This window comes from Bidens hawaiensis, unplaced genomic scaffold, assembly GCF_021521415.1.
Source record: "Bidens hawaiensis isolate Kalapana, Puna unplaced genomic scaffold, B.hawaiensis_p1.1 tig00020328_1, whole genome shotgun sequence".
Taxonomy (NCBI): Eukaryota; Viridiplantae; Streptophyta; class Magnoliopsida; order Asterales; family Asteraceae; genus Bidens; species Bidens hawaiensis.
This window is the reverse complement of record NW_027493091.1, coordinates 167,771-192,331: the sequence shown is the minus strand read 5'-3', so window position 1 is coordinate 192,331 and position 24,561 is coordinate 167,771. Positions and strand designations below refer to the sequence as shown.

The window sequence follows — 24,561 nt, the reverse complement described above, 5'->3', positions numbered from 1 at the left end:
TCGAGGGTCGTATGTTAGGGGTGATATCAAACGACCGACTATCGTACTTGAAGCGGTTGCGTCAAATGATTTATGGATTTGGCATTCTTATTTTGGTGTTCCTGGCTCAAACAACGACATCAGTGTTCTAAACACATCACCGTTGTTTCAAAGCGTGACAGATGGTACCGCACCCTTTTGTCCGTATTTTGTCAACGGGAGATATTACAGACGTGGCTACTTTCTTGTCGATGGTATCTACCCGGCATGGTCTGTTTTTGTGAAAGCCTTTTCGTTTCCTGTCGAGGTCAAGGAAAAGGCGTTCAAGAAGTTGCAAGAATCGGCAAGAAAAGATGTCGAGAGAACTTTCGGTGTCTTAAAGGGTAGATGGTGTATACTTAGTCGACCGGTTCATGCAATGAAAAAACCCATGATCTCTAGCATGTTATATGCATGCATCATATTGCACAGTATGCTAATAAAAGAAGACGAACGTGCAATTTCTCCAGATTGGGTGCCGGATCCTCCTACTCAAGTTCCCATTCCTGAGAACGTGCAATTAGACTTGTGGAACGAAGATATTTACCATCGGTTAAGATATGATCTAGTTGAACTTGTAGGTTCTTTAGGTTTGGAATTTCCGAATTCGGACGAGGAGTAGATTGTTTAATGTAACTTTTATTTTTTTTAATTTAATATTGTTTTTAATTTTTAAGTTGTAAAAAATTATCAAAACATAAAAAAAATTTCCATCACACCACACCACACCACCACCCCCACCAAAATTCCATCACTAGTGATGGAAAGTGGTGGGGTGAGGTGGCACACTTGTATTGGTGGAAGCAACTCTTAGAATTATATTAGAATAGGTGGATAGGTAGATATAGATAATGAAATAGTGAATTTTTATATTTAGATAAATTACTATTTATAAAACTCTATATTTTTAAAGATGGAGATATTGTTTTTTTTATTGTCGGTACGTGTATCTCTTAATTATAATGTATACCCGAACCGGTTTTTGGACAAATCGGTTTTGACCGAGTTAACAAAAAAGAAGTTTAAAATTCGTAGCTTGGATTGCTCATGAATATTTCCCCGCATTAGTAATTGAAAAAATAAGCGTTTGCTAACAAAAAATAAATAATAATAAAATAAATTTCGTAGCTCACTAGCTTGGAATGCTCATAAACATTTCCCTTGTGTTCGCTACTAAATTAAAATATTTAGGTGGTAGTACCTTAAAACTCTTTTTTCCATATTGAACCTTGAAGGCTTGAACATATGTAAAATCTCATTATAAAAAAGATCTTTTTGTTTTATGGTAGCCTGTCCGAGTATCAATTAACGTAATGGGTAAGTAAATGCCATTTTCTGTGAGTGAATGTGTCCATACATGTTCGTCATTAGAGGACATTATTCGTAATAATTTCCCCTTAGATATCATTAACAGTGCTAACATTGTTACGGAAGTTATGCATAAACGTAATGCTCATAATTTTTCCTCCAGACTTAACTGCCATTAAAGTTTCTATAACAAAAGCAAAGAAGTCAAATCAAAATTTATAGTAATAGGAAAATATGTGGATTTCAAATATCACGAGGTTCAAGTCCTTCTATTCCCAATTTGACTCCCTAATTCTTTATCGTATCATTTTTCTACGTTTTGCGTTAGCGGTTCTAAAGTATATATCTTTCTCATTCACTACTCTTTATACAAAATGGATTTGAGCGGAAATGTATCACATGTCACATGTGTCGTATATGATACATGTACAAATGAACATCTTTAATCAAGGAATCCCCATTTGAATGATTCATGGTCGATATTTATTAATATCGAAAGCTACAAAATTGAATGTTTGACAAATTATAGGACCCGGATGAGGCTTTGTAATACCCGCTCAATTGACATAGACCCACATTCTCTATTTAAATGAAAATGAGGATGAGACCGTAGAGTTCTTACCCGTTTCAAATTTGTTCCCTCGATTTCATTACCACTCCCTCATAGGGAAAATGCTTCATTTTAGTAGCAACCGAGTTGTACACCAAATGGGCAGAAGCAGCTTCACTACGTCGAGACAACTTCAAGTTGAGCCATTGCACTTGTTGTTTTCTCGAGTGTTGCTCTCTCTTAATCGGCTTAACCTTGGGGAACAAAGCGATCGATCTTGATTGAGGTGCTCATTGGTCGGTACTCTTGAAATCTTAATCAGGTCATCCAAAAACAATAAAGAACGAGTATGTGTATTATGTTATGAACATGTCTACTAAAAATAGACCAAAGACTTTCGTTTTATAATTGGGACAAACCGTCATGATCATGTCAGAGTTGATGGTTAAAGCAGTTACTAGTTGTTCATAACCGCATTTATATCTAGTTAGGGAAGCATCACAATTGCTAGTAATTTAGTTACCTTTAGTAGAAACTCTGTTAATGAAAACCCGTTCTATATAGTTATCCCAGATGGTTGACTTACGTTAAAATTTACAATCATCAAAGTTAATGTCGATCATAGTGGATTCCGGTGTAGTGACCATATAGGCACTACCCTAGGGTTCATCGATGTATCGAAAATAAGTAGCGTTGAGCAAGCTTAAACTTTTTAAATCGCAACACACAAATGCTTATTATGATTTTAGAACTATAAGTAAAAGTGTAAAATGGGTAACAAAAAGTGATATAAGAAAAGGACAAAAATGTATTTATCTTTGTAACTTGTAAGTGTATGTATAATCTTAGTACTCTAATAAAAGAGTACCATATTTTGTCATTTGTCATGCTCTCATGACTCTTCTTTTTTTTAACCCATGTCCACTAGATAAATCAATTTAATTTAATTATGCATTTAATATATTAGCAATTATAATGTATTAACTTTTAAGATTGTAACTTCTAAGTATCGAATTTGACTTAATAGCTGTAACACCCCGACCAAAGGCGGATTATACATCGGGGCGCCACATATTGTTTCATTACTCGTGACACTATTGGGTGTCAATATTTAATAAATACATTCATTCGCGCACGCGCAAAGTAAACATAAGATAACATAAATCATCATAAATCAATATATTATAAATCATAATATTCGAACAGCAATAACTTGTCTTGATACATTTTAATCTAGGTCCAAAATAAAGAACTTCCTACGTGTCCACAAGCTCCAAAACAGCTACTGCAAACCTGAACATGTGTTAAAATAAACGTCAAACACTTGCGTGTTGGTGAGAAATCAAGTTTAATACAATACATAGATAACAATAAATCTGCGCGCAACATGTGTCTGGTTTTCAACAAGGGTGTAATCCGATCGGGACCAACTCTAAGATTCATACTCATAGACTGCCAGTGCTCACGATTGAGCTCACAAACAAGAAAAACTGTGCAAGTGTAAACAAAAGAGAAAATCATAAACGATAGTTCTCCCGTGTTCATCTAATGGTACCATGAGAACTGCGGAATAGACCGACAAGACGGTTAATGATCCACACATACAAATAAACAGCCAAGTCTACGTCCTCAACACATGGGATACTGCGCGACTAAAGTTCATAAACAGATTAAGACTCTAAGTTTGTACGAACACATGAACATCCCAAAACATTAAAATAAAAAGGGATTAGGTACGAGATTACTCACTTGATAAACGATGCGGTGTAAGATAAAGCAAGAACCAACTTTAAACAAGCACAAGTTAACCTATAAATAAGATTATTGTTTTAATGATTTGTTTTAAGTCTTGATTATAAGTTAGCATAATTAATAAGTAAATTATTATATATAATATATATTACCGGAAAAGCAGGGCAGAACAGGATAGAAGACGAAGGCAAAGAGACAGGAGACGGCAGAGGAAGAACAACGGCAAGGAGCAAGAGAGAACAGGAGAGTTTAAGTGCTTTGTGTGTGTAGTGTTAGGAAATTAACATTATTATTTATAGGGAAACCCTAGGGAACACAATCCCTAGAAAAGAGGAAAAGATCTCAAAAAGTAAAAGATTCCAAAAGCAAAAGATATCAAAAGATATGGCAGCTGCAGGGGGCAAAGGAAAAGCTGACAGGTAACAGTAAACCGGCATGGGCGGGTCAGGTAAAGGTACTGGTCAAGCATGGAAAAGCAGATCTCAAAAGATGATGTCAGTCACTTTTTCTATCAACCAATGGGGTTGGTGCGCATGCTGCGCCAAAAGTGGCTTTTCAGACATAAGATAGGTCAGGTCAACAGCACAGAAGATAAGACAACACAAAAGTAAACGGCTGGATTAAACAGAAGAAAAGACTCAAGACATAGCGCGAGAAGGCTTGAGCGCGAAGGTGGACACAGAAGGTCAAGAGTGCGCGAGCGCGAAGGCAGACAGAACCAACCTTGACGCGTCGCGGGAAGAACTACATTTCTAAGCGCGCCGCGGGAAGAACTTCAATTCTAAGCGCGTCGCGAAAAGAACTATATTCCTTAGCGCGTCGCGGGAAGAACGGTATCCATAGCGCGCCGCGGGAAGAACTAAAATCCTTAGCGCGCTGCGGGGACAGTTCGTCTCGCGTATCGCAGTAACAGGTGGTCTTCACGCAGGCTTCCTTGTAAGGAGTCTGGCGCGTGGAGCTGCGCAGACAACCTTAGGCGGGAAGGAACAAAGGACAGGGGTTCAAGGCTTAAGGGCGGGACGGCGACAAGAGGGAAAAGAAGGCGGAAAGAGAGAAGAAGAGGGACGGGACGGCGGAAAGAAAGAGAGAGAAAGAGGCGGGAAGGAAAATATATTATTATTATTAAAAGTAAAATATAAGTATAAATAAATATTAAATCATAAAAGAAAGAGATCGGATCAGAGAAACGGGTACCTGGGTCGGGTCGGATCGGGGCAGATGTCACAGTCTCCCCTACTTTAAGAAATTTCGTCCCGAAATTTATCTCGAAGTAGGTTGCGCAGAGAACAGGTGCGGGTACTTGATCTTCATTTGATCTTCCCTTTCCCATGTAAACTCGGCTCCGCGCTTGGACTCCCAGCGAACTTTCACGATAGGGATGCGACTGTGCTTGGTTTGCTTAACCTCGCGATCCATAATCTCAACAGGCTTCTCAACGAAATGCATGGATTCATCAACTTGAACTTCATCAAGTGGAATGTGAAGGTCCTCGTCGGCTAAATACTTCTTGAGATTGGATACATGGAACGTTGGATGCACATTACTGAGCGCGGGCGGCAGGTCAAGTCTGTAGGCAACTTTTCCTACACGCGCGAGAATCTTAAATGGTCCAACATATCGAGGAGCAAGCTTACCTTTCTTCCCAAAGCGGACAACACCCTTCCAGGGCGACACTTTGAGGAGAACAAGATCACCAACTTGAAATTCGAGAGGCTTTCGCCTGCGATCTGCGTAACTCTTCTGTCGGCTTCTGGCAGTCAGCAGATGATCACGGATCTTGGCGATTTTATCGGTTGTCTCTTGAACTAGTTCGGGTCCTGTGATTTGAGCTTCTCCCACTTCGCTCCAACAAATCGGGGAGCGGCACTTACGACCGTAAAGTGCTTCAAATGGGGCCATACCGATACTGGAATGATAGCTGTTATTATAAGAGAACTCGATCAAAGGCAGGTGCGAATCCCAATTACCTCCAAAATCAAGAACACTAGATCGTAGCATATCCTCAAGGGTTTGAATAGTTCGCTCAGACTGACTGTCAGTCTGAGGATGATATGCCGTACTCATGTCCAAGCGAGTTCCTAGCGCAGATTGGAGAGATTTCCAAAAGCGAGATATAAAACGGCCATCGCGATCGGATATGATGCTCAAAGGAGTACCATGGCGGCAGACAATTTCCTTGACATAAAGCTGCGCGAGTTGCTCAACACGGTAGTTTTCACGAATGGGCAGAAAGTGAGCAGACTTAGTCAATCGATCCACTATTACCCAAATGCTATCATGTTTGCTTGTTGTCAAAGGTAACTTGGTAATGAAGTCCATCGCTATACTTTCCCATTTCCACGTAGGAATTTCTGGTTGTTCGAGCAAACCAGATGGGCGTTGGTGTTCAGCTTTTACCTTAGAACAAGTCAGGCATTTAGCTACGAACACAGCAATATCCTTTTTCATACCGGGCCACCAATAAGTAATGCGCAAATCCTTGTACATCTTATCAGCGCCAGGATGAACGGAATACCGAGATTTGTGCGCTTCACTCAGGATATCAGCGCGAAGATTCTCATCAAAGGGAATCCAGATGCGATTGAGATAGCAGAGAATTCCACTCAGATTAGGGACAAAGTGCGCTTCCGCGCCACACGCTAACTCGGCGCGAAGGTTACCATTACTGATGGATGCGCGCTGCGCGTCACGAATGCGCAATTCAAGGTTGCTCTGGATCGGCGCGAAGTGAAGCTGCGTGCGCGGCAAGATACAGTTAAGCTGGCTGGGTTTACGGCTGAGCGCATCGGCTACCACATTAGCCTTACCAGGATGATACCGGATCTCACAATCGTAATCGCTGATGAGTTCGTTCCATCGGCGTTGTCTCATGTTGAGTTCCTTCTGATCAAAGATATGCTGAAGGCTTTTATGGTCAGTGTAGAGGATACACTTAGTACCATAAAGGTAGTGTCTCCAGATCTTCAAGGCAAAAACAACTGCGCCTATTTCGAGATCGTGAGTTGTATAATTCTTTTCATGAATTTTGAGTTGCCTTGACACGTAGGCGATAACCTTGCCTCGTTGCATAAGAACACAACCGAGACCTTGGTTGGAGGCATCGCAGTACACGACAAAATCATCATTACCCTCAGGTAGCGCAAGGACAGGAGCTTCACACAACAAACGCTTGAGCATCAGAAAGGCTTCTTCTTGCTTCGAGCCCCAAATATACGGTTTACCTTTGTGCGTTAGAGCTGTTAAAGGCAAAGCGATCTTCGAGAAGTTCGAAATGAAGCGCCGGTAATAACCAGCTAAGCCCAGAAAGGAACGGATCTCGGTAGGAGTGGTCGGCGTAATCCAGTTCTTGATTGCTTCAATTTTTGATGGGTCGACATGAATACCCATCTTGTTCACAACATGGCCAAGAAACTGTACTTCATCAGACCAGAATTCACACTTGGAAAGCTTGGCAAAGAGCTGCTCGGTTCGAAGCTTTTGCAACACCAATCGAAGATGTTGCTCATGCTCGGCCCTGGTCTTAGAATAAATCAGAACGTCATCGATAAACACAATCACGAATTTATCCAAGAAAGGCCTACACACCCGATTCATTAGATCCATGAAAACGGCGGGTGCGTTGGTTAAACCGAAGGACATGACCAAGAATTCAAAATGGCCATAACGAGTTCGAAAAGCAGTCTTCGGAACATCTTCATCGTGGATGCGCAACTGGTGATAGCCAGAGCGGAGATCAATCTTGGAAAAACAAGAGGCACCTTGGAGTTGATCAAAGAGGTCGTCAATGCGCGGTAAGGGATACCGGTTCTTAATGGTGAGTTTGTTCAACTCGCGGTAATCAATACACATGCGAAACGATCCATCTTTCTTTTTAACGAACAACACCGGAGCACCCCAGGGCGAAGAGCTAGGGCGAATGAATCCTTTAGCGGTCAACTCTTGAAGTTGGCTTGCCAATTCTTGCATCTCAGCGGGCGCAAGACGGTAAGGAGATTTAGCTACGGGGGAAGCACCAGGGACAAGATTAACACGAAACTCGACTTCACGAGCGGGAGGGATACCAGGAAGATCATCAGGAAAAACTTCAGGGAAATCACGCACAACGGGGATATCGCGAAGCTTCTTTTCTTCAGCAGGCTTAACCACATGGGCTAAGAATGCAATACACCTTTTCCGCATGAGCCTTCGGGCTTCGGCGCAAGACATAAGTTTAAGACCGCGGGAGGGTTTCTCGCCGTAGATATGAAGATCACCATTTTCTCGAGGTATGCGAATCATCTTCTTGGCGCAAATAACTTCGGCGCGATTATGCGTAAGCCAGTCCATACCAATGATAACATCAAAACTTCCAAGAGGCATGGGGATGAGGTCGATCAGAAAATCGTTTTCGTTAAGGTTAAGCGTGCAATCTTTAATCACTGAGTTAATTAAAACAGTTTCGCCATTAGCCAATTCAACTGAAAAATTTTCTTTTAAATCGTTGCGCGGTCGCGCAAACTTCTGCTCAAACGCGCGAGAAATAAAACTTCGATCGGCGCCAGTATCAAAAAGTACAGAAGCATAAAATCCGTTAAGCAAAAATGTACCATTAACTACGTCATTATTCGTTTGCGCTTGGTGCGCGGTTATGTTAAAAGCTCGTCCGCGTGTCACTTGGTTCGAAATCTGGTTCACCGGATTCGCTTGCGTAATCTGAACTTGTAGGCTCGGGCATGCGTTCCGGAAATGACTGGGATCACCGCAGTTGAAGCACGATCTGGGTCGTGGGTTTTGGTAGGTTGGTTGTGGGTTCTGCGGGTAGACTGGTGGTGTTGGCGCAATTGGATTGGCGGGAAGGACTCTACAGTTTTCTGCAAGGTGACCAGCGCGGCCACATCGGTTACAAAGTCGACATGGGACTTGAGGTCGGTGGTGGAGTCTACAGGTTGGGCAAAAGGGGTGGTTTCCTGTGTAGGGTTTCTTAGTTGGCGGGGCAGGGAGTGCGGGATTGGTTAGGGCATAGTTGTGGACTACAGGGGGAGTTGGGTAGGCTGACATGGGTTGAGGGGCGTATACTAGAGGTTGGTAGGCGGGTTGCTGGACTATGGACGGGCTGGTAAGCGCGTAGACTTGTCTGCGCCTACGTTTTTGGTTATGGTTTGAGGGTTCTGGTTTGGTTTCTGTTGGTTCAGGGACAGTTTTGGTGGGTTTGGTCTTCTCAGTTCCCCGCAGGAACAGGGTTCCTGCTCTGACATGGTTGTCGCTGAGCACAGCGGCCAATTCGATGGCGTCAGAGAGGGTAACTGGGTTTCTGGCCCATACAGAATCTTGAATTTCCATGGGGAGACCCCCAAGGAATTTCTCTATGGCTCGGCGGGAAGGGGTAACAAGGTGAGGGACAAGCAGGCTTAGTTCATGGAAGCGCGTCGCGTACTCGCGCGCTTCACCGCTGTATTGCTTAAGATTCCAAAATTCTTCCTCCAGGCGCTTAACTTCGTTGGGAGGGCAGAATTCTCGCGTCAGAATTTCCTTGAATTCCTCCCATGTCATGCTAGAAGCAGCTTCTGCGCCACGCGCATGAGCTACTCCATTCCACCATGTAAGCGCCCTTGCTTCCAGGACACTGGAGGCATATAGGGTTCGTCTGTCTGAGGGGCATTGGGTGTGGAGGAAAGTGTTTTCTATTTTCTCAAGCCACTGGAGCATCACGGTGGCTCCTTCAAGACCTGTGAACTTTGGAGGGTTACCTGCATTAAAGGACTTAATGTTGTAACCAGGGGTGTTAGCATTGTTTTGGTTTAAGGCTTGGGCTATTGCGGCGGCCATTTCCTGGGAACGTTGCAGCGAACGTCTGCGCGCGGCTTCTTTCTTCTTGAGATGGCGAGCTGATAGCGGAGGCATTCTATAAAAGTTTTAATTTTAGTTAATATCTTGGTTTTAGCGCAAAGTATAACCTCGAAAAGCTTGGTTTCGCGGAGTCAGTTACTGTCAAAAGTTAAAGTAAAATAAATGACCCTAAATGCAGACTTAATAAAGGTAACAAATTCGAATCAAGAATCGACAATTCATGTATCACCATGACTTTCCGAATTCCCAATTTAAAATATACGAGCAAACGAGTATTGGAGATTGACGATTCATGTATCACCATGACTTTTCAATCTTCAATATAAAATGTACAAGAAAATGAGTATTGGAGGTTGACAATTCATGTATCACCATGACTTTTCAAGTCTCCAACCTCAGAACATAATCGTAAATGGAAATTGAAAATCAACTATTCATGTATCACCATGACTTTTCGGATTTTCAAATCCAACAAACGAATATGTAAGTAAAATCAATAAAAATCGAAATTCAACAAAAATCGAAATATCGCGGAATAAAACATAAAATCATATACTGCGCAGGCGCGAGCATATTCATAAATAACGAGTAATTAACAATAAGCGCGCAAACATGAGATTTCTCTCATGCGCGAGAAGGGACTCTTAGGTATTCTAGGCCGTTACGTCTAACCACCTATCCTAAAGTCAACGAGCTCTGATACCAATCTGTAACACCCCGACCAAAGGCGGATTATACATCGGGGCGCCATATATTGTTTCATTACTCGTGACACTATTGGGTGTCAATATTTAATAAATACATTCATTCGCGCACGCGCAAAGTAAACATAAGATAACATAAATCATCATAAATCAATATATTATAAATCATAATATTCGAACAGCAATAACTTGTCTTGATACATTTTAATCTAGGTCCAAAATAAAGAACTTCCTACGTGTCCACAAGCTCCAAAACAGCTACTGCAAACCTGAACATGTGTTAAAATAAACGTCAAACACTTGCGTGTTGGTGAGAAATCAAGTTTAATACAATACATAGATAACAATAAATCTGCGTGCAACATGTGTCTGGTTTTCAACAAGGGTGTAATCCGATCGGGACCAACTCTAAGATTCATACTCATAGACTGCCAGTGCTCACGATTGAGCTCACAAACAAGAAAAACTGTGCAAGTGTAAACAAAAGAGAAAATCATAAACGATAGTTCTCCCGTGTTCATCTAATGGTACCATGAGAACTGCGGAATAGACCGACAAGACGGTTAATGATCCACACATACAAATAAACAGCCAAGTCTACGTCCTCAACACATGGGATACTGCGCGACTAAAGTTCATAAACAGATTAAGACTCTAAGTTTGTACGAACACATGAACATCCCAAAACATTAAAATAAAAAGGGATTAGGTACGAGATTACTCACTTGATAAACGATGCGGTGTAAGATAAAGCAAGAACCAACTTTAAACAAGCACAAGTTAACCTATAAATAAGATTATTGTTTTAATGATTTGTTTTAAGTCTTGATTATAAGTTAGCATAATTAATAAGTAAATTATTATATATAATATATATTACCGGAAAAGCAGGGCAGAACAGGATAGAAGACGAAGGCAAAGAGAGAGGAGACGGCAGAGGAAGAACAACGGCAAGGAGCAAGAGAGAACAGGAGAGTTTAAGTGCTTTGTGTGTGTAGTGTTAGGAAATTAACATTATTATTTATAGGGAAACCCTAGGGAACACAATCCCTAGAAAAGAGGAAAAGATCTCAAAAAGTAAAAGATTCCAAAAGCAAAAGATATCAAAAGATATGGCAGCTGCAGGGGGCAAAGGAAAAGCTGACAGGTAACAGTAAACAGGCATGGGCGGGTCAGATAAAGATACTGGTCAAGCATGGAAAAGCAGATCTCAAAAGATGATGTCAGTCACTTTTTCTGTCAACCAATGGGGTTGGTGCGCATGCTGCGCCAAAAGTGGCTTTTCAGACATAAGATAGGTCAGGTCAACAGCACAGAAGATAAGACAACACAAAAGTAAACGGCTGGATTAAACAGAAGAAAAGACTCAAGACATAGCGCGAGAAAGCTTGAGCGCGAAGGTGGACACAGAAGGTCAAGAGTGCGCGAGCGCGAAGGCAGACAGAACCAACCTTGACGCGTCGCGGGAAGAACTACATTTCTAAGCGCGCCGCGGGAAGAACTTCAATTCTAAGCGCGTCGCGAAAAGAACTATATTCCTTAGCGCGTCGCGGGAAGAACGGTATCCATAGCGCGCCGCGGGAAGAACTAAAATCCTTAGCGCGCTGCGGGGACAGTTCGTCTCGCGTATCGCAGTAACAGGTGGTCTTCACGCAGGCTTCCTTGTAAGGAGTCTGGCGCGTGGAGCTGCGCAGACAACCTTAGGCGGGAAGGAACAAAGGACAGGGGTTCAAGGCTTAAGGGCGGGACGGCGACAAGAGGGAAAAGAAGGCGGAAAGAGAGAAGAAGAGGGACGGGACGGCGGAAAGAAAGAGAGAGAAAGAGGCGGGAAGGAAAATATATTATTATTATTAAAAGTAAAATATAAGTATAAATAAATATTAAATCATAAAAGAAAGAGATCGGATCAGAGAAACGGGTACCTGGGTCGGGTCGGATCGGGGCAGATGTCACAATAGCTGTTTAAAAGTCAAAGCAATACTAAGACTAAAAATGTTGATCTTTTAAAATAAAGTTTATTTGTTTTAATTAAAATCTAGATTTGTTTGCTTGGAATTTTTTCTATGGGGATTTAACTTTTTTGAATTTTTTCTATTCAATTATTTTTTACTAATGCTTGGATTTCAACTTTAATTTTCAAAATGAATGATTTTTTTATTTTCGTCAATAGCTTATTATTATCCTATCATTGGTTTGCTAATTGCCTAAAAGAATGGTGAACCAACCCTTTTTCAATTGATACACTTTTCATGGCCAATCAATACTTTTTAATGAAGAATTATTTCCAATTTCAAATCAAATGATATTTTGATTTGTTTAGTCTTACTTAAATTTGTTTGTTTAATTCATTCAATGGCATCAAAAATCTGACTCTATTACTGTTGGTGCGTTTGTTGACACATTTAGTGTAAAGGTATGCCACTTTTTATTTTAAGTTATTTTCCTTTATTATACATACAATAACAATAAATTATTAAACAACATTTGCTATTTACCGCTTCATTTTTAAAATAGTAGTTGACACATTTATTACTAGAGGTGCACAAATCAGTCTTCGGTTTAAACCCGGGCAGTTCAATGAACGCCCGGTTCTTTACACTTTAAAGACCTATATTTTATAAAGAAGTTTTGGCAGTCTGTATATATCATCATCTTTTTTTATAACCTTGAGAAACTGTCAACCAAAACATTACCAAGAATCTTTTACTTACCATATGCTAGCAATAAATTTGGGTCTTTACGTACGTCAACCAACACTTACGTCAATTTGATATTATCCGATCAGTGTTGGTATCTATGTATTGATACTGCCATTACGGTTGGAACTAATTACCATATATTGATTTCCAATTGATATTTCCTATTTTCCTTTACAATAATTTGATTTCCAAATTTCAACCGGGCATTACATGGAATGGTTAATGAGCTATAAATGGATATGATATGTGAGCTATAAATTAGTTTTGAAGCTGACGTATATAGACAGACGGGTTTTAAACCTGTTTTTGACTAACCGGTTCCAAAATATCTTTCTTATTGTAACATAAGCAATTGTTAATATCATTATTATAATTACAATCATATTTTCCTTTACAATAAATTGATTTTTCAATGGGGCATTACATGGAGTGGTCAATGAGCTATAAATGGATGTGATATATGAGCTATAAATTAGTTTTGAGCTACAAACTGGTTTTAAACCGGATGAAACCTGTTTTTGTCTAACCGGTTCCAAAATATCGGGTTCAAACCAGTTTTAGCTAAAAAAAACTCCAAACCGGTCCTAACCCGGTGGTTAATAACTACGAACCGGTTTTTGTAATATCGGGTTCAAACCGGTGTTCCTGTTATGCTCCTAAGAAAGCTTAACCCGAAAGAAGGCTTATGTAACTGTTCTCGACTAAAGTTATATCTTTAGGTACTCGTGTAGTTGAAGCAAAATTATTTCTATAACTAACATTGGACATAGAGTTTTGATCCATAAATCATCACTGACTCAAACGGACAACAAAATAGCATATAAGTTTCAAAGATAACAATTTCCCCTTGTAGTATGTTTTGCGATGACCATAACCAAAAGCCAAGGTCAATCATTATCTAGGGTTGGTTTGTACTTGAAAGAACCCGTGTTCTCACATGGACAGCTATATGTCGTCCTGTCAAGAGTTACAAGCATGTGTGGGCTAAAGATTCTGATTCTTGATAAACAAGGTAATCTGAACAATACAACCACAAATATAGTGTACAAAGAAATTTTTTCTTATTTATAAAATAGTTGCGTAATATTTGTTTTGTAATTCATGTAATTTTAATGTAAGTTGTAATTGTATTAATAATATATGATAATTGTGTTATGTGTTATTGATTGTATTTTGCTTAATGTATAAACATTATAATTTTTATTAATTCCCCGTGTAATACATGGGTCTCAAACTACTACTAAATAACAAAAATACACAACTACTTGGGAATTTTATTTATTTATGTTTTAAGAATTCATAGATTACTAAATAAGGAAAGAAAATTTGGAAGTAGCGTACTAGCGTCTGAAAAGCCAAAACACATATACATGAAATAGAAATATAATTCTGACATACATACATACATACATATACATATGCATGATATTAAAGTTGGCATAAATCATCCGTATAGGAATAAATCATATCATTTTATGTTGTTTTTTTTTCAGGCGATTGAGTGAACTACTAAACTTGTAAAATGCTGGTGTCTGGTGTTTCATCATCACTAAATAATAATGATAATTATAAGCTGGAAATGGAGCTCATGGACGCCGGCAAGAAGCTATTACAATTTTCACGTACGGATATTATTCGCGTTCTTCTTCAGGTTACTTTTTTATATATTTTATATAATCGATGATACATATATATATGCTTCAAGTTGCTGGTTTATTATGGCTTGCAAATGCATAGGTAATGTTAATCGGTGTTTTGCCCTAACTTGAGATCGGCTCGTTAAAAGCTTGAATCGACCCGAGCTCGAGCTTGAGGCTTCACTTTTGTTGTGGAGCTCAAGCCAGCTCGCATTGTTTTTATGATTTTTATTTAATATAGTAGTTATTAATATATGAAAGAAATTATGATTTAATAATAATAGTAAGTAGATATTTTGTATTATATCACGTATAAAAATTATAATTAAAATATATACAAAAGTTAAGTATAATACAAGTAAAATAACTAACAAATAATTAATGAGTCGAGCACGAGCTTGAAATTATGAACTAATCATGAACCGAGCTCGAGGGTAGATGAGCTTGGGTTCGAATCGGCTCGTTTATCTCATACTGTAAGCTACACTACTCATTTCGATTGATTACCGTTTTTTGAAGGTTGAAATCAGATCAATGTATGACATTAGTGATGTTTGCAACTAAATTTTGTGTAATTGTAATAGAAACTGAAGAACATTCTGCGTAAGGTGGACAAGCTCCATCTGAATCGATGAAGCATGCACTGCGTCCGGTAATCAAAGCATTGGATGCTAAGGAACTCGTGACACATCCTGATCTCGATGTCAACATCTCAGTTTCATGTTGTTTTTGTGAGATCTTGAGGGTTTGTGCACCTGAATATCCTCCTTACAATCATCAAAAGTTGAAGGTATATATGAAACGAAACATCTGAGTTAATGTGTTAGATCTTTAGAATACAAGTTTCGTAGTTAATTCATATGTTGTTGGTGTGCAGGCTTTCTTTGAAATGGTTGTACTCACATTTGAGAAGTTGTCGTCTGCATCGGGTAGAAGCTATACGGAAATGGGCAGAGTTCTTGAGACATTTAACAGGTTCGATTTGTCTTTACTGATGTTGGAGCTGCAGTCGGATGGAGCCGGATTAAAACTTCGGTTATTCAAACAGTTCTTAACAGTTTATGGGTATCTTTTTAGCAGTTACACTGGTTCTGTCTGCATTTCTGATTGGGCTGTAAACTAGCAAGCGAACACGAACAGTTGACGGACATGTTTTCTTGTTCGTGCTCGTTTATGTTCATTTGTTAATATTCTAAACGGACATAAACAAACACAAACAGACACAAGTTTAAAATAAAATAAAAACAAACAGTTTATCTAAAATTAAAATCTAAATACCATAGATTATTTAACAATATCAACATTTATAGTAAACAACAATAAGGGTTCACTGAACGTTCGCTTCGTGTACATTCCATGCTTTATTCTGTTATTAATGTTGAAAACTTCTAAACTCAAATGAGATCTTTTTTTAAAGCTCCAATCCCGCTGCAATTAAAGTCGAGATGGAAAAAATTATAACCGCGATCATAAAGGAAAGTGTAGCACTCAAACTTGAACTTGTAGACAGTCTAGTTACACTTTTAAGAAACACAAATCAGGTGATGCCTATTTGCCGTTAATCATTAATATTATTATCATTTAATTCCTTTATATACCAAGTATTTGTTCCTCTTGCAGATTGCTTCATATGATTGTTCGCAAGAAGGAGAAAAGGAAAAGGCTCTCATGAACTTTGCTGCTCGGTTTGAATCACACTGCCCAGGAACTCACATTATAAAAACCGAGTTCGAGAGACCAAGCCAACGTGTTGCCAACCTTTCTTTTATGATCCACCAACATCTGTAAGAGAAGCGAAGGGAAAACGCAAAAGGGACAACAGTCCATTGAGAAAACTGGTAATGCTATTTGCTTCTAAAAGCTATTCTAAACCGGGCGAGTTGGTTAACGTTTTAAGCATGATAAAAAAAATGATAACCTTACTTTTTAAAATAAAACCATTTTCAGGTTACGTCTTCTGCGGATGATGGCAAATTTGTGTCCAAGGATATGAAGTGAAGCAAAGCGTTGCACATATTCTTGAAGCGGTTTTCAAGAAACACGGAGACATCACAGCCAACTGTGTATTCAAAACAACTTCTATGAGATCACCAATTCTTGAGGTTTTTTGTGAAGTTGTGAAGCGAATTCAAACGAATGCGGTTCTTGAAAAAATGGAAGAAACTGAGCGCCAGGTGTCAGATGCAGAAGCAGTCAACATCGACGTGGCGTGGCTTCGGGTTCAGTTAGAAGTCGTTCGTGAAAAGCCAATGGCTTTGGAAAGGTTAAATTTGGTCAAGCAAACAACGAAAGCGAGCCTGTTGATTGAAAGAGCAGCCCAAAGGGATTTGAATGAGGCGGATGCAAAGGTCGTGGCTGCACGAGAACAGGTCGAGTGGGCTGAATTGCTTGTGAATGGGCTCTGTGTTGCTGATAATGATTGGGATGAGAAGATATTGCAATGTAACGCTAGATTAGACTCATTGGCACACCAACCCTTCCCATAGGCTATTTGAGACAGTGGTTAAGTTTTATAGATAGAGGTTAAAGATTACCAGATTATGGTCTCATTTAGAGTGATGACCACTTGATATTATTATTATTATTGTAAGTAATTAATCTAAATTAACAGTCACTTTGTTGCTATATCAACTGTTGATTTATTCTGCTGTCAACTGTGGTCATGGTTATGGATATGTAATATGTTGTCTTGAGTGCTACAGCAGTGAATGGTATTAGGTCCTTTATATTATGTGTAGTTTTGTATTTATCAAAGTACGAATTATGACCCGGTCTTGTTAGACGCGGTAAAATAGATGGGTTGAGTAACAGGCAAAACATGTTTAGTCGAGTAGACTTTTTTTGCGTGGTTTTGAACCGAACGCCCACTAGTTGGACGATTCAGACCATCCTGGTTATTTATATTTAGGAACCGGTAACCTGGATTTAGGGTCGAAGAGGGGTTCGGTTTCTTTTCAGTTTCACCAAGGCATTCGCGAGCTGTGCCCCATAAGAAGATTCATTTGAACACATACTAGAATTACATGCCAAATCACCTGAGAAACATCGTTTTGTTTCAACCAAAAGATTTGTTTGTTTGTTGCATTTAAAAAATGCATTACTCTCGGTCTATTTTGGGGGCTAAGTAATAAGAAACAAGCATACTCATGTTGGATTTTTGAATCTATATATTCTGATTATAAACTAGTCATAATGTAAATCAATAAAAACGGGTCATGCACATTAATGTTATAACTCTAAAATCAGTCAATATAGTTTTTAAAATATTAGGTTTTGCAATTCAAAAAGGGATGGCGACACAACTTGTTGCCCGTTAGCCTTCTGTTTTGATGTAATCACTACTTTTTAAGGCTTTGGTTATACACACACCAGGAAGGTTATTCATACACCAGAAGAACCTATACGGCTGGTATAGGGGCTATACGAGTCGTATAGGTGCAGGATTATATCATTTTGTGTCAGCTAGTGTCATGTCTTGTTCCCTTGTATCGTATAGCCCCTATACAAGCTATATGACTCGTATAGCGGCTATTTGACTCGCATAGGCTTTTTTTCTTTTGAATTACTTGTCGTCATGTCATCTATTCTGGTTGACACCTATATGAGTTATCTAAGCTTTTGAAATATAGTATTAGAAAAATAATTTCGTTTATTGACGTTGATGTTTTGACTCGTGTTAACTCAACTCTTGGTATAATCTTACAAAGCAGCACAAAAATCTTACATGGTTCAGTTGGAGCAAGGAATCCGGATACCTGGTCTGTATACCATCTATATAGCTCGTATAGACAAGAAAATAATTATAAATCTCTGGAGGTCAAAGTGCATACTAACATGATGTCTATACGAGCCAGGAAACCTATACGACTCATATAGAATCCGTGCGGCTCGTATAGACTGAAAAAAACTGTCATAGTGTCCCCTCCGTATGTCAATAAAGTATAGCCCGTGTACGGCCGGTGGTTTTTGAATATAACATCCCACTTTTTAAAGATTTTTGAAAGTGGCCAAACGCTATCCCTATTGTCCCGTCCCACTCACAATCTCACACCATTTTCTTTCTCCCTTGCATCAACCATCTTCCTCCTTCCTCTCACAATCTTCCAGATTATTTGGTGTTCATACACAAGAACTGATACGGATCACCATGCAGGACCTCAAACCCAAACTGTTGGTGAACCCAATCGGAAGTCCAAAAGATCCAAGAAGGTTCCTAAGTGTTTACTTGATTGAGAAGATAGAATGCTTTGCTTGCAAGTCAAGTAATTGATTATGTTTTATTAAATATTTAGTTTCCTTATTGTTCTCGATTTAGTTTCCTATTTTCATGCAATTGTTTTCCATATATTAACCATTGCTTTAGAAATAAAAGGAGAAGAAAAATTGTTCCAAAGTTCGTGTCTCTTTCCCTCTCTTGTTCTTGGAGATTAACCCATTCTACGGGAATCTATCATTGGTGCTTTCATTCAACGTTCCCATGCCTCCTAAATGGGATAATGTCTCTTCCGATGTTAACCAGTCCGATCCCATGTTATCCATCGCTGAGAAACTCGATCAATTGTTGAACCAAAACACCGCTTCCGCCGCCGCATCCGCCCAAGCCACCGCCGCTCACCAAGCCGCCACTGCCCAAACTAACACCCAATTGCAGGCCCTCACCACTGCCATGCAACAACAAATTGAGATCTCAAACCAATTGCTAAACCTCCTACACCCAGCTCAGGAACACTTCCACGTTGAACAACCGTTACCCAACAACGATAATCGCCTTCGCCACCCGCACATCCACCTCCCATTCTTTGATGGCTCTAACCCTCTTGATTGGTTGTTCCAAGCCGACAACTATTTTGCTTACTATGCTACCCCCCCATGCACAACGGCTTCACCTTGTTGTTTTTCACTTTGTCGGTGAAGCACTTAGTTGGTACAAACACTTATCCAACAACAAATTACTCGGCACATGGCCGGAATTCACGAGTGCCCTTTCGTTGCGGTTCGGACCGTCAGAATACGAAAATCACCAAGCCGCATTATTCAAGCTCCGTCAGATCACCACCGTGCATGCATACCAAGCCGAGTTTGAACAACTTAGCAACTATGTCTTCGGATTACCGCCACAGGCTCTTCTCGATTGCTTTATATCGGGTCTACGCCACGATATTCAAACCGAGATCGCCATTCACAAACCGCGTACCTTGCACCAAGCATACGGTTTGGCAAAACTTATAAAAGATAAGATTGCGGCGACTCCGAAAACCCGTTATGCCTCTTATAACAGACCCACATACCCGTCTAACACTTCGACCCTCACCGCTACACCCCAGCAGACCACAACAATGCCAACACCAGCAACCGCCTCGACATCCTCAGCTGCAACCAAGCCGGGCCTCTTACCCACCCCAACCAAACCAACTACCAACCTGCCTTTCAACAAACTCACACCCGACGAACTCCAAAAATGCCGTTCCGAGGGTCTATGTTTTCGTTGTCCGGAAAAGTATTTTCCGGGCCATAAATGCAACCCGCCTCAATTTTTACTTATTGTTGACAACGATGATGGTTTCGAAGATGAACCGGAAGCTGCCCGTAATCCACCCGATATCACCCAACGAACCGATCCACCAGAATTCCTATCGCTATCCAATGCTGCCTTCTTTGGGTTGATTTCTCCACGGACACTTCGCCTAACGGGCAAGATCCACGGCCACCAAGTTACTGTCCTCGTGGATTCGGGTAGTACCCACAATATTATTCAACCTCGTATTGCATCACTTTTACAACTACCAACAGACCCTATCAAACCGTTTATGGTTATGGTTGGGAATGGCCAACATATCGCTTGTAAGTCCTATTGTCCACAAGTTCCTCTTATTCTCAACCTTTTAACTTTCGAGGTTCCGTTTTACGTTCTACCTGTGGAAGGAGCGGATATTGTCCTAGGTGTTGAATGGTTGAGCACATTGGGGCCAATTGTTGCTGATTTTGCGGTTCCTAAATTGTCATTCACCATTAAAGGGTCAGAATGTGTTTTAACCGGGGAGCAATTTAACGGTATGGTGACGCCAAGTACGCTTCATTGTTTGGTCCTTAAACAAAGGGTCGACTCCTTGCACACACTAGTTTTCGAAAACACCCAGCCGCAACCAAAACCCACCCCTAAACCGACCCATGACAACTCACAAATTAACCAGTTGTTACAAACCTACAACTCTCTTTTTGATGAGCCCACATCCCTACCACCAAATCGTAAGCATGACCATCACATCCCTACAATTGAAGGTACCAAACCCGTCAATGTTAAGCCCTATCGTTACCCGCATTTTCAAAAACAAATTATGACTGATTTAATTACTGAGATGCTTCAAACTGGTGTTATTCAACCGAGCCATAGTCTGTACTCATCTCCGGTACTATTAGTGCATAAAAGAGATGGCTCTTGGCGGTTTTGTGTGGACTATCGCGCTCTTAACGCGATCACTATACGCGATCGTTTCCCCATTCCTACTGTGGATGAGCTCCTGGACGAACTACATGGTGCAACGGTTTTCTCGAAAATTGATTTGCGAGCCGGCTATCATCAAATCCGAGTCGCCTCGGATGATGTGGGTAAGACGGCGTTTCGCACCATCGACGGTCACTACGAGTTTTTGGTAATGCCGTTCGGCCTTACCAACGCACCATCAACGTTTCAAGCAGCTATGAACGATCTGTTTCGACAGGTTCTTCGAAAGTTCGTCTTGGTTTTCTTTGACGATATACTGGTTTACAGTACCTCATGGGACCTTCACTTCCAACATCTAGAGTACGTTTTCCAATTACTACAGTCTCATCAATTTCATGCAAAAGCCTCCAAATGTATTTTTGGCGCTGTTTTGAATTACCCTTTTTAGGGCATATCATCTCGGCGGAGGGTGTTAAAGCGGAACCGGAGAAATTGCATGCAATCCATCAGTGGCCGGTTCCTACTTCTATGACCACCCTTCGTGCTTTCCTCGGTTTAACAGGTTATTATCGTCGGTTTGTCCAGAATTATGCTCGGATCGCGTTTCCTCTAACCGACATTCTAAAGTTAAAAAAATTTTTATGGTCAACTGAGGCTCAGGATTCATTTACAGCGCTTAAAAACGCTATGGTATCCATTTCCACTCTAGCGTTACCATATTTCTCTAAACCGTTGATTTAACCACCGATGCATCTGGAATAGCCATTGGGGCCGTACTGTCACAACACGACCGACAGATTTCTTTTTTAGCAAGAAGTTATGTCCCCGCATGCAAGCTCAATCGGCTTATAATCGCGAGTTATATGCTATTACTGAAGCGGTTAAGAAGTGGCGACAATACTTGTTGGGCCGTAAGTTTCGGATTTTTACCGACCATCACAGTCTACGGCATCTTCTCACCCAAACTATCAACACACCTGATCAACAAAAGTGGATTTCAAAGCTTCTAGGTTTCGACTTCGAACTTCATTTTAAACCGGGTAAGGAAAATAAGGTTGCCGATGCGTTGAGTCGACTTCATGGTGATATTCTTCTTACCCTTTCGGTGCCCGTGGCTAAATGGCTCGATGACTTGCGCCTTCATTATTCCACTGATTCGGAGGCTACGACCCTGCTAGATAAAATTATCAAGAATCCTACTTCATTACCACAACATACTATTCGTGGTGGGGTTGTTTACATACGCGGTAAGTTACTTATTCCGCCTTTACCGACTCTCCGGAGGAAACTTTTGGACGAGTTTCACTCCTCCACGTTGGGCGGTCACTCGGGCATCAATGCCACGTACAAACGTATGATACCGCTTTTTGTTTGGTCGAACCTTAAAAACGACATTACAGATTTCATTCGTCACTGCCACACGTGCCAAACTACCAAAGGTCCAAACCACAGGCCGTACGGCTTATTGCAACCCCTTGCAATTCCCTCTAATATTTGGGAGGATATATCGATGGATTTTATTACCCAACTTCCAGCGTCACAGGGTAAAACGGCCATTTGGGTTATTGTCGATCGTCTAAGTAAATTTTCTGGGTTTATTCCATTGCCGCCGACCTTTAATGCTGCATCGCTTGCTTCCTTGTTTCTAAAAGAATTTTACAAGCTACACGGTTTGCCAAAGACGATCATCTCGGATCGTGACCCTATTTTTTTGAGTCGTTTTTGGAAACAACCTTTTAAACAGCTTGGTACAAAGCTTTTGCATTCGAGTGCTTACCACCCACAGACCGATGGTCAAACTGAAGTGGTGAACCGTTGTTTAGAAGCCTATTTACGTTCCTTTGTACACCATGATCCTAAAACATGGTCTCGTTTTCTTTATTTGGCGGAGTTCTGGTACAACACTAGCTTTCATTCTTCAATTAATATGACCCCATTTTGTGCGGTTTATGGGCGAGATGCTACGGCTATTCATGACTATAACGACAATGCAGTCCCTACTGCTTCCACTGATTCCTCTTTAATTGAACATAAGAAGATTATTGCAAAACTGAAGTACTTCTTGGACCATCCACAACAGGCGATGGTTCGTCAAGCAAATCAACACCGTCTACACAAGGAATTTCAACCCGGCGATTGGGTCTATTTAAGGCTGCAAAAGTACCGACAAGCTTCGGTTGATCGTCGACTCCATCATAAGTTATCAAAGAGGTTTTTCGGTCCTTATCAGGTTGAGGAGAAAATTGGGTCTGTTGCCTATCGTTTAGCCTTGCCAGCATCCTCTAAAATACATCCTGTTTTTCATGTTTCGCTTTTGAAAGAAAGTCATATTACTACAGGTCTGATGAACCACCTCATGATGAGCTTACTTCGGATTCGGCAACTTCTTATGTTCCCGAATCAGTTCTTAACAAACACACATCTCCCGAAGGCCACTCAGAGTTATTGATTAAGTGGCAGGCCAAAGATATTACTGAAGCCACTTGGGAAGATGTAGACGAGTTTCAGTTACAGTTTCCGACTTTTCCTTGGACCTCGCGGACGAGGTCATTTTTGGGGAAGGGAGTGATGATACGGATCACCATGCAGGACCTCAAACCCAAACTGTTGGTGAACCCAATCGGAAGTCCAAAAGATCCAAGAAGGTTCCTAAGTGTTTACTTGATTGAGAAGATCGAATGCTTTGCTTGCAAGTCAAGTAATTGATTATGTTTTATTAAATATTTAGTTTCCTTATTGTTCTCGATTTAGTTTCCTATTTTCATGCAATTGTTTTCCATATATTAACCATTGCTTTAGAAATAAAAGGAGAAGAAAAATTGTTCCAAAGTTCGTGTCTCTTTCCCTCTCTTGTTCTTGGAGATTAACCCACTCTACGGGTATCTATCAAGAACACCACTCTTCTCCACCTCACCGCTTCTCTCCCAAAAAAACACCTAAAATCATACCATGTAGATGACTTAACGGATCATGTTTTCAAAACACTGATTATATGTATTAGGCTGTTACTTTTACCTGAAACCCAACCCGAGAAAACCCGCAACCGAACCCGAACTAACCTGGCTTGAGAAACACGAACCCAATAAAAGGCTATCCCGAACCCAAACTGAAGTAATTCAGGTTGGTTCTTGGGTCCGGATTCTAGGTTTCAGGTCAACCCAAAAAACCGGAATAAACTTTTAGTTTTAGAACCATATATATTTTTAGGTATTATAGGCTAGTCTTAGCTGCTGACGTTATCAGCATTTTAGTCTAAATCGACTGTTCGTATTTCATCTATTATAAATCGATTGTTTATTGTTCATTAATGTACGTTTCAATTTATGACTAAAAACAACTATACTCCAACACCCGAATCACGGTGTACTAAAGATAATTATGTCGGTTTTTTTGAACTTTGTTAAATTTTACTCTTTTTAGAATGTTTTATTGGTTTATTTTTGTTTTCGTATTGGTTTGTTTCCATTACGAGTAAAGAAGAATATGTTACAATTAAATTGAGCAATTTAGTTTTTTTCCTAGGATACTTGAAACCTGATTAACTGAACCCGAAAAAACTTGAACCTGAAAAAACCTGAACCTGAAGAAACCATGAGAGATTTGTGTTGGGTTTCGAGTCTGGATT

The 24,561-nt window shown here is 40.3% G+C and overlaps 2 protein-coding genes across 2 annotated transcripts; both read left to right on the top strand.

Moving 5' to 3' along the window:
* Positions 1-15,125: 15,125 nt before the first annotated feature.
* Positions 15,126-15,617, top strand: LOC143560397 (sister chromatid cohesion protein PDS5 homolog E-like). Its single transcript, XM_077048705.1, has 2 exons — positions 15,126-15,284; positions 15,372-15,617. Exons 1-2 carry the CDS (start codon positions 15,126-15,128, stop codon positions 15,615-15,617), a joined length of 405 nt encoding a protein of 134 aa, XP_076904820.1.
* A 3,354-nt stretch (positions 15,618-18,971) lies between these two features.
* On the top strand, positions 18,972-23,642 carry LOC143560396 (uncharacterized). The gene is made up of 4 exons (XM_077048704.1): positions 18,972-19,318; positions 19,416-21,296; positions 21,699-23,183; positions 23,276-23,642. Exons 1-4 carry the CDS (start codon positions 18,972-18,974, stop codon positions 23,640-23,642), a joined length of 4,080 nt encoding a protein of 1,359 aa, XP_076904819.1.
* The last annotated feature ends 919 nt before the right edge of the window (positions 23,643-24,561 follow it).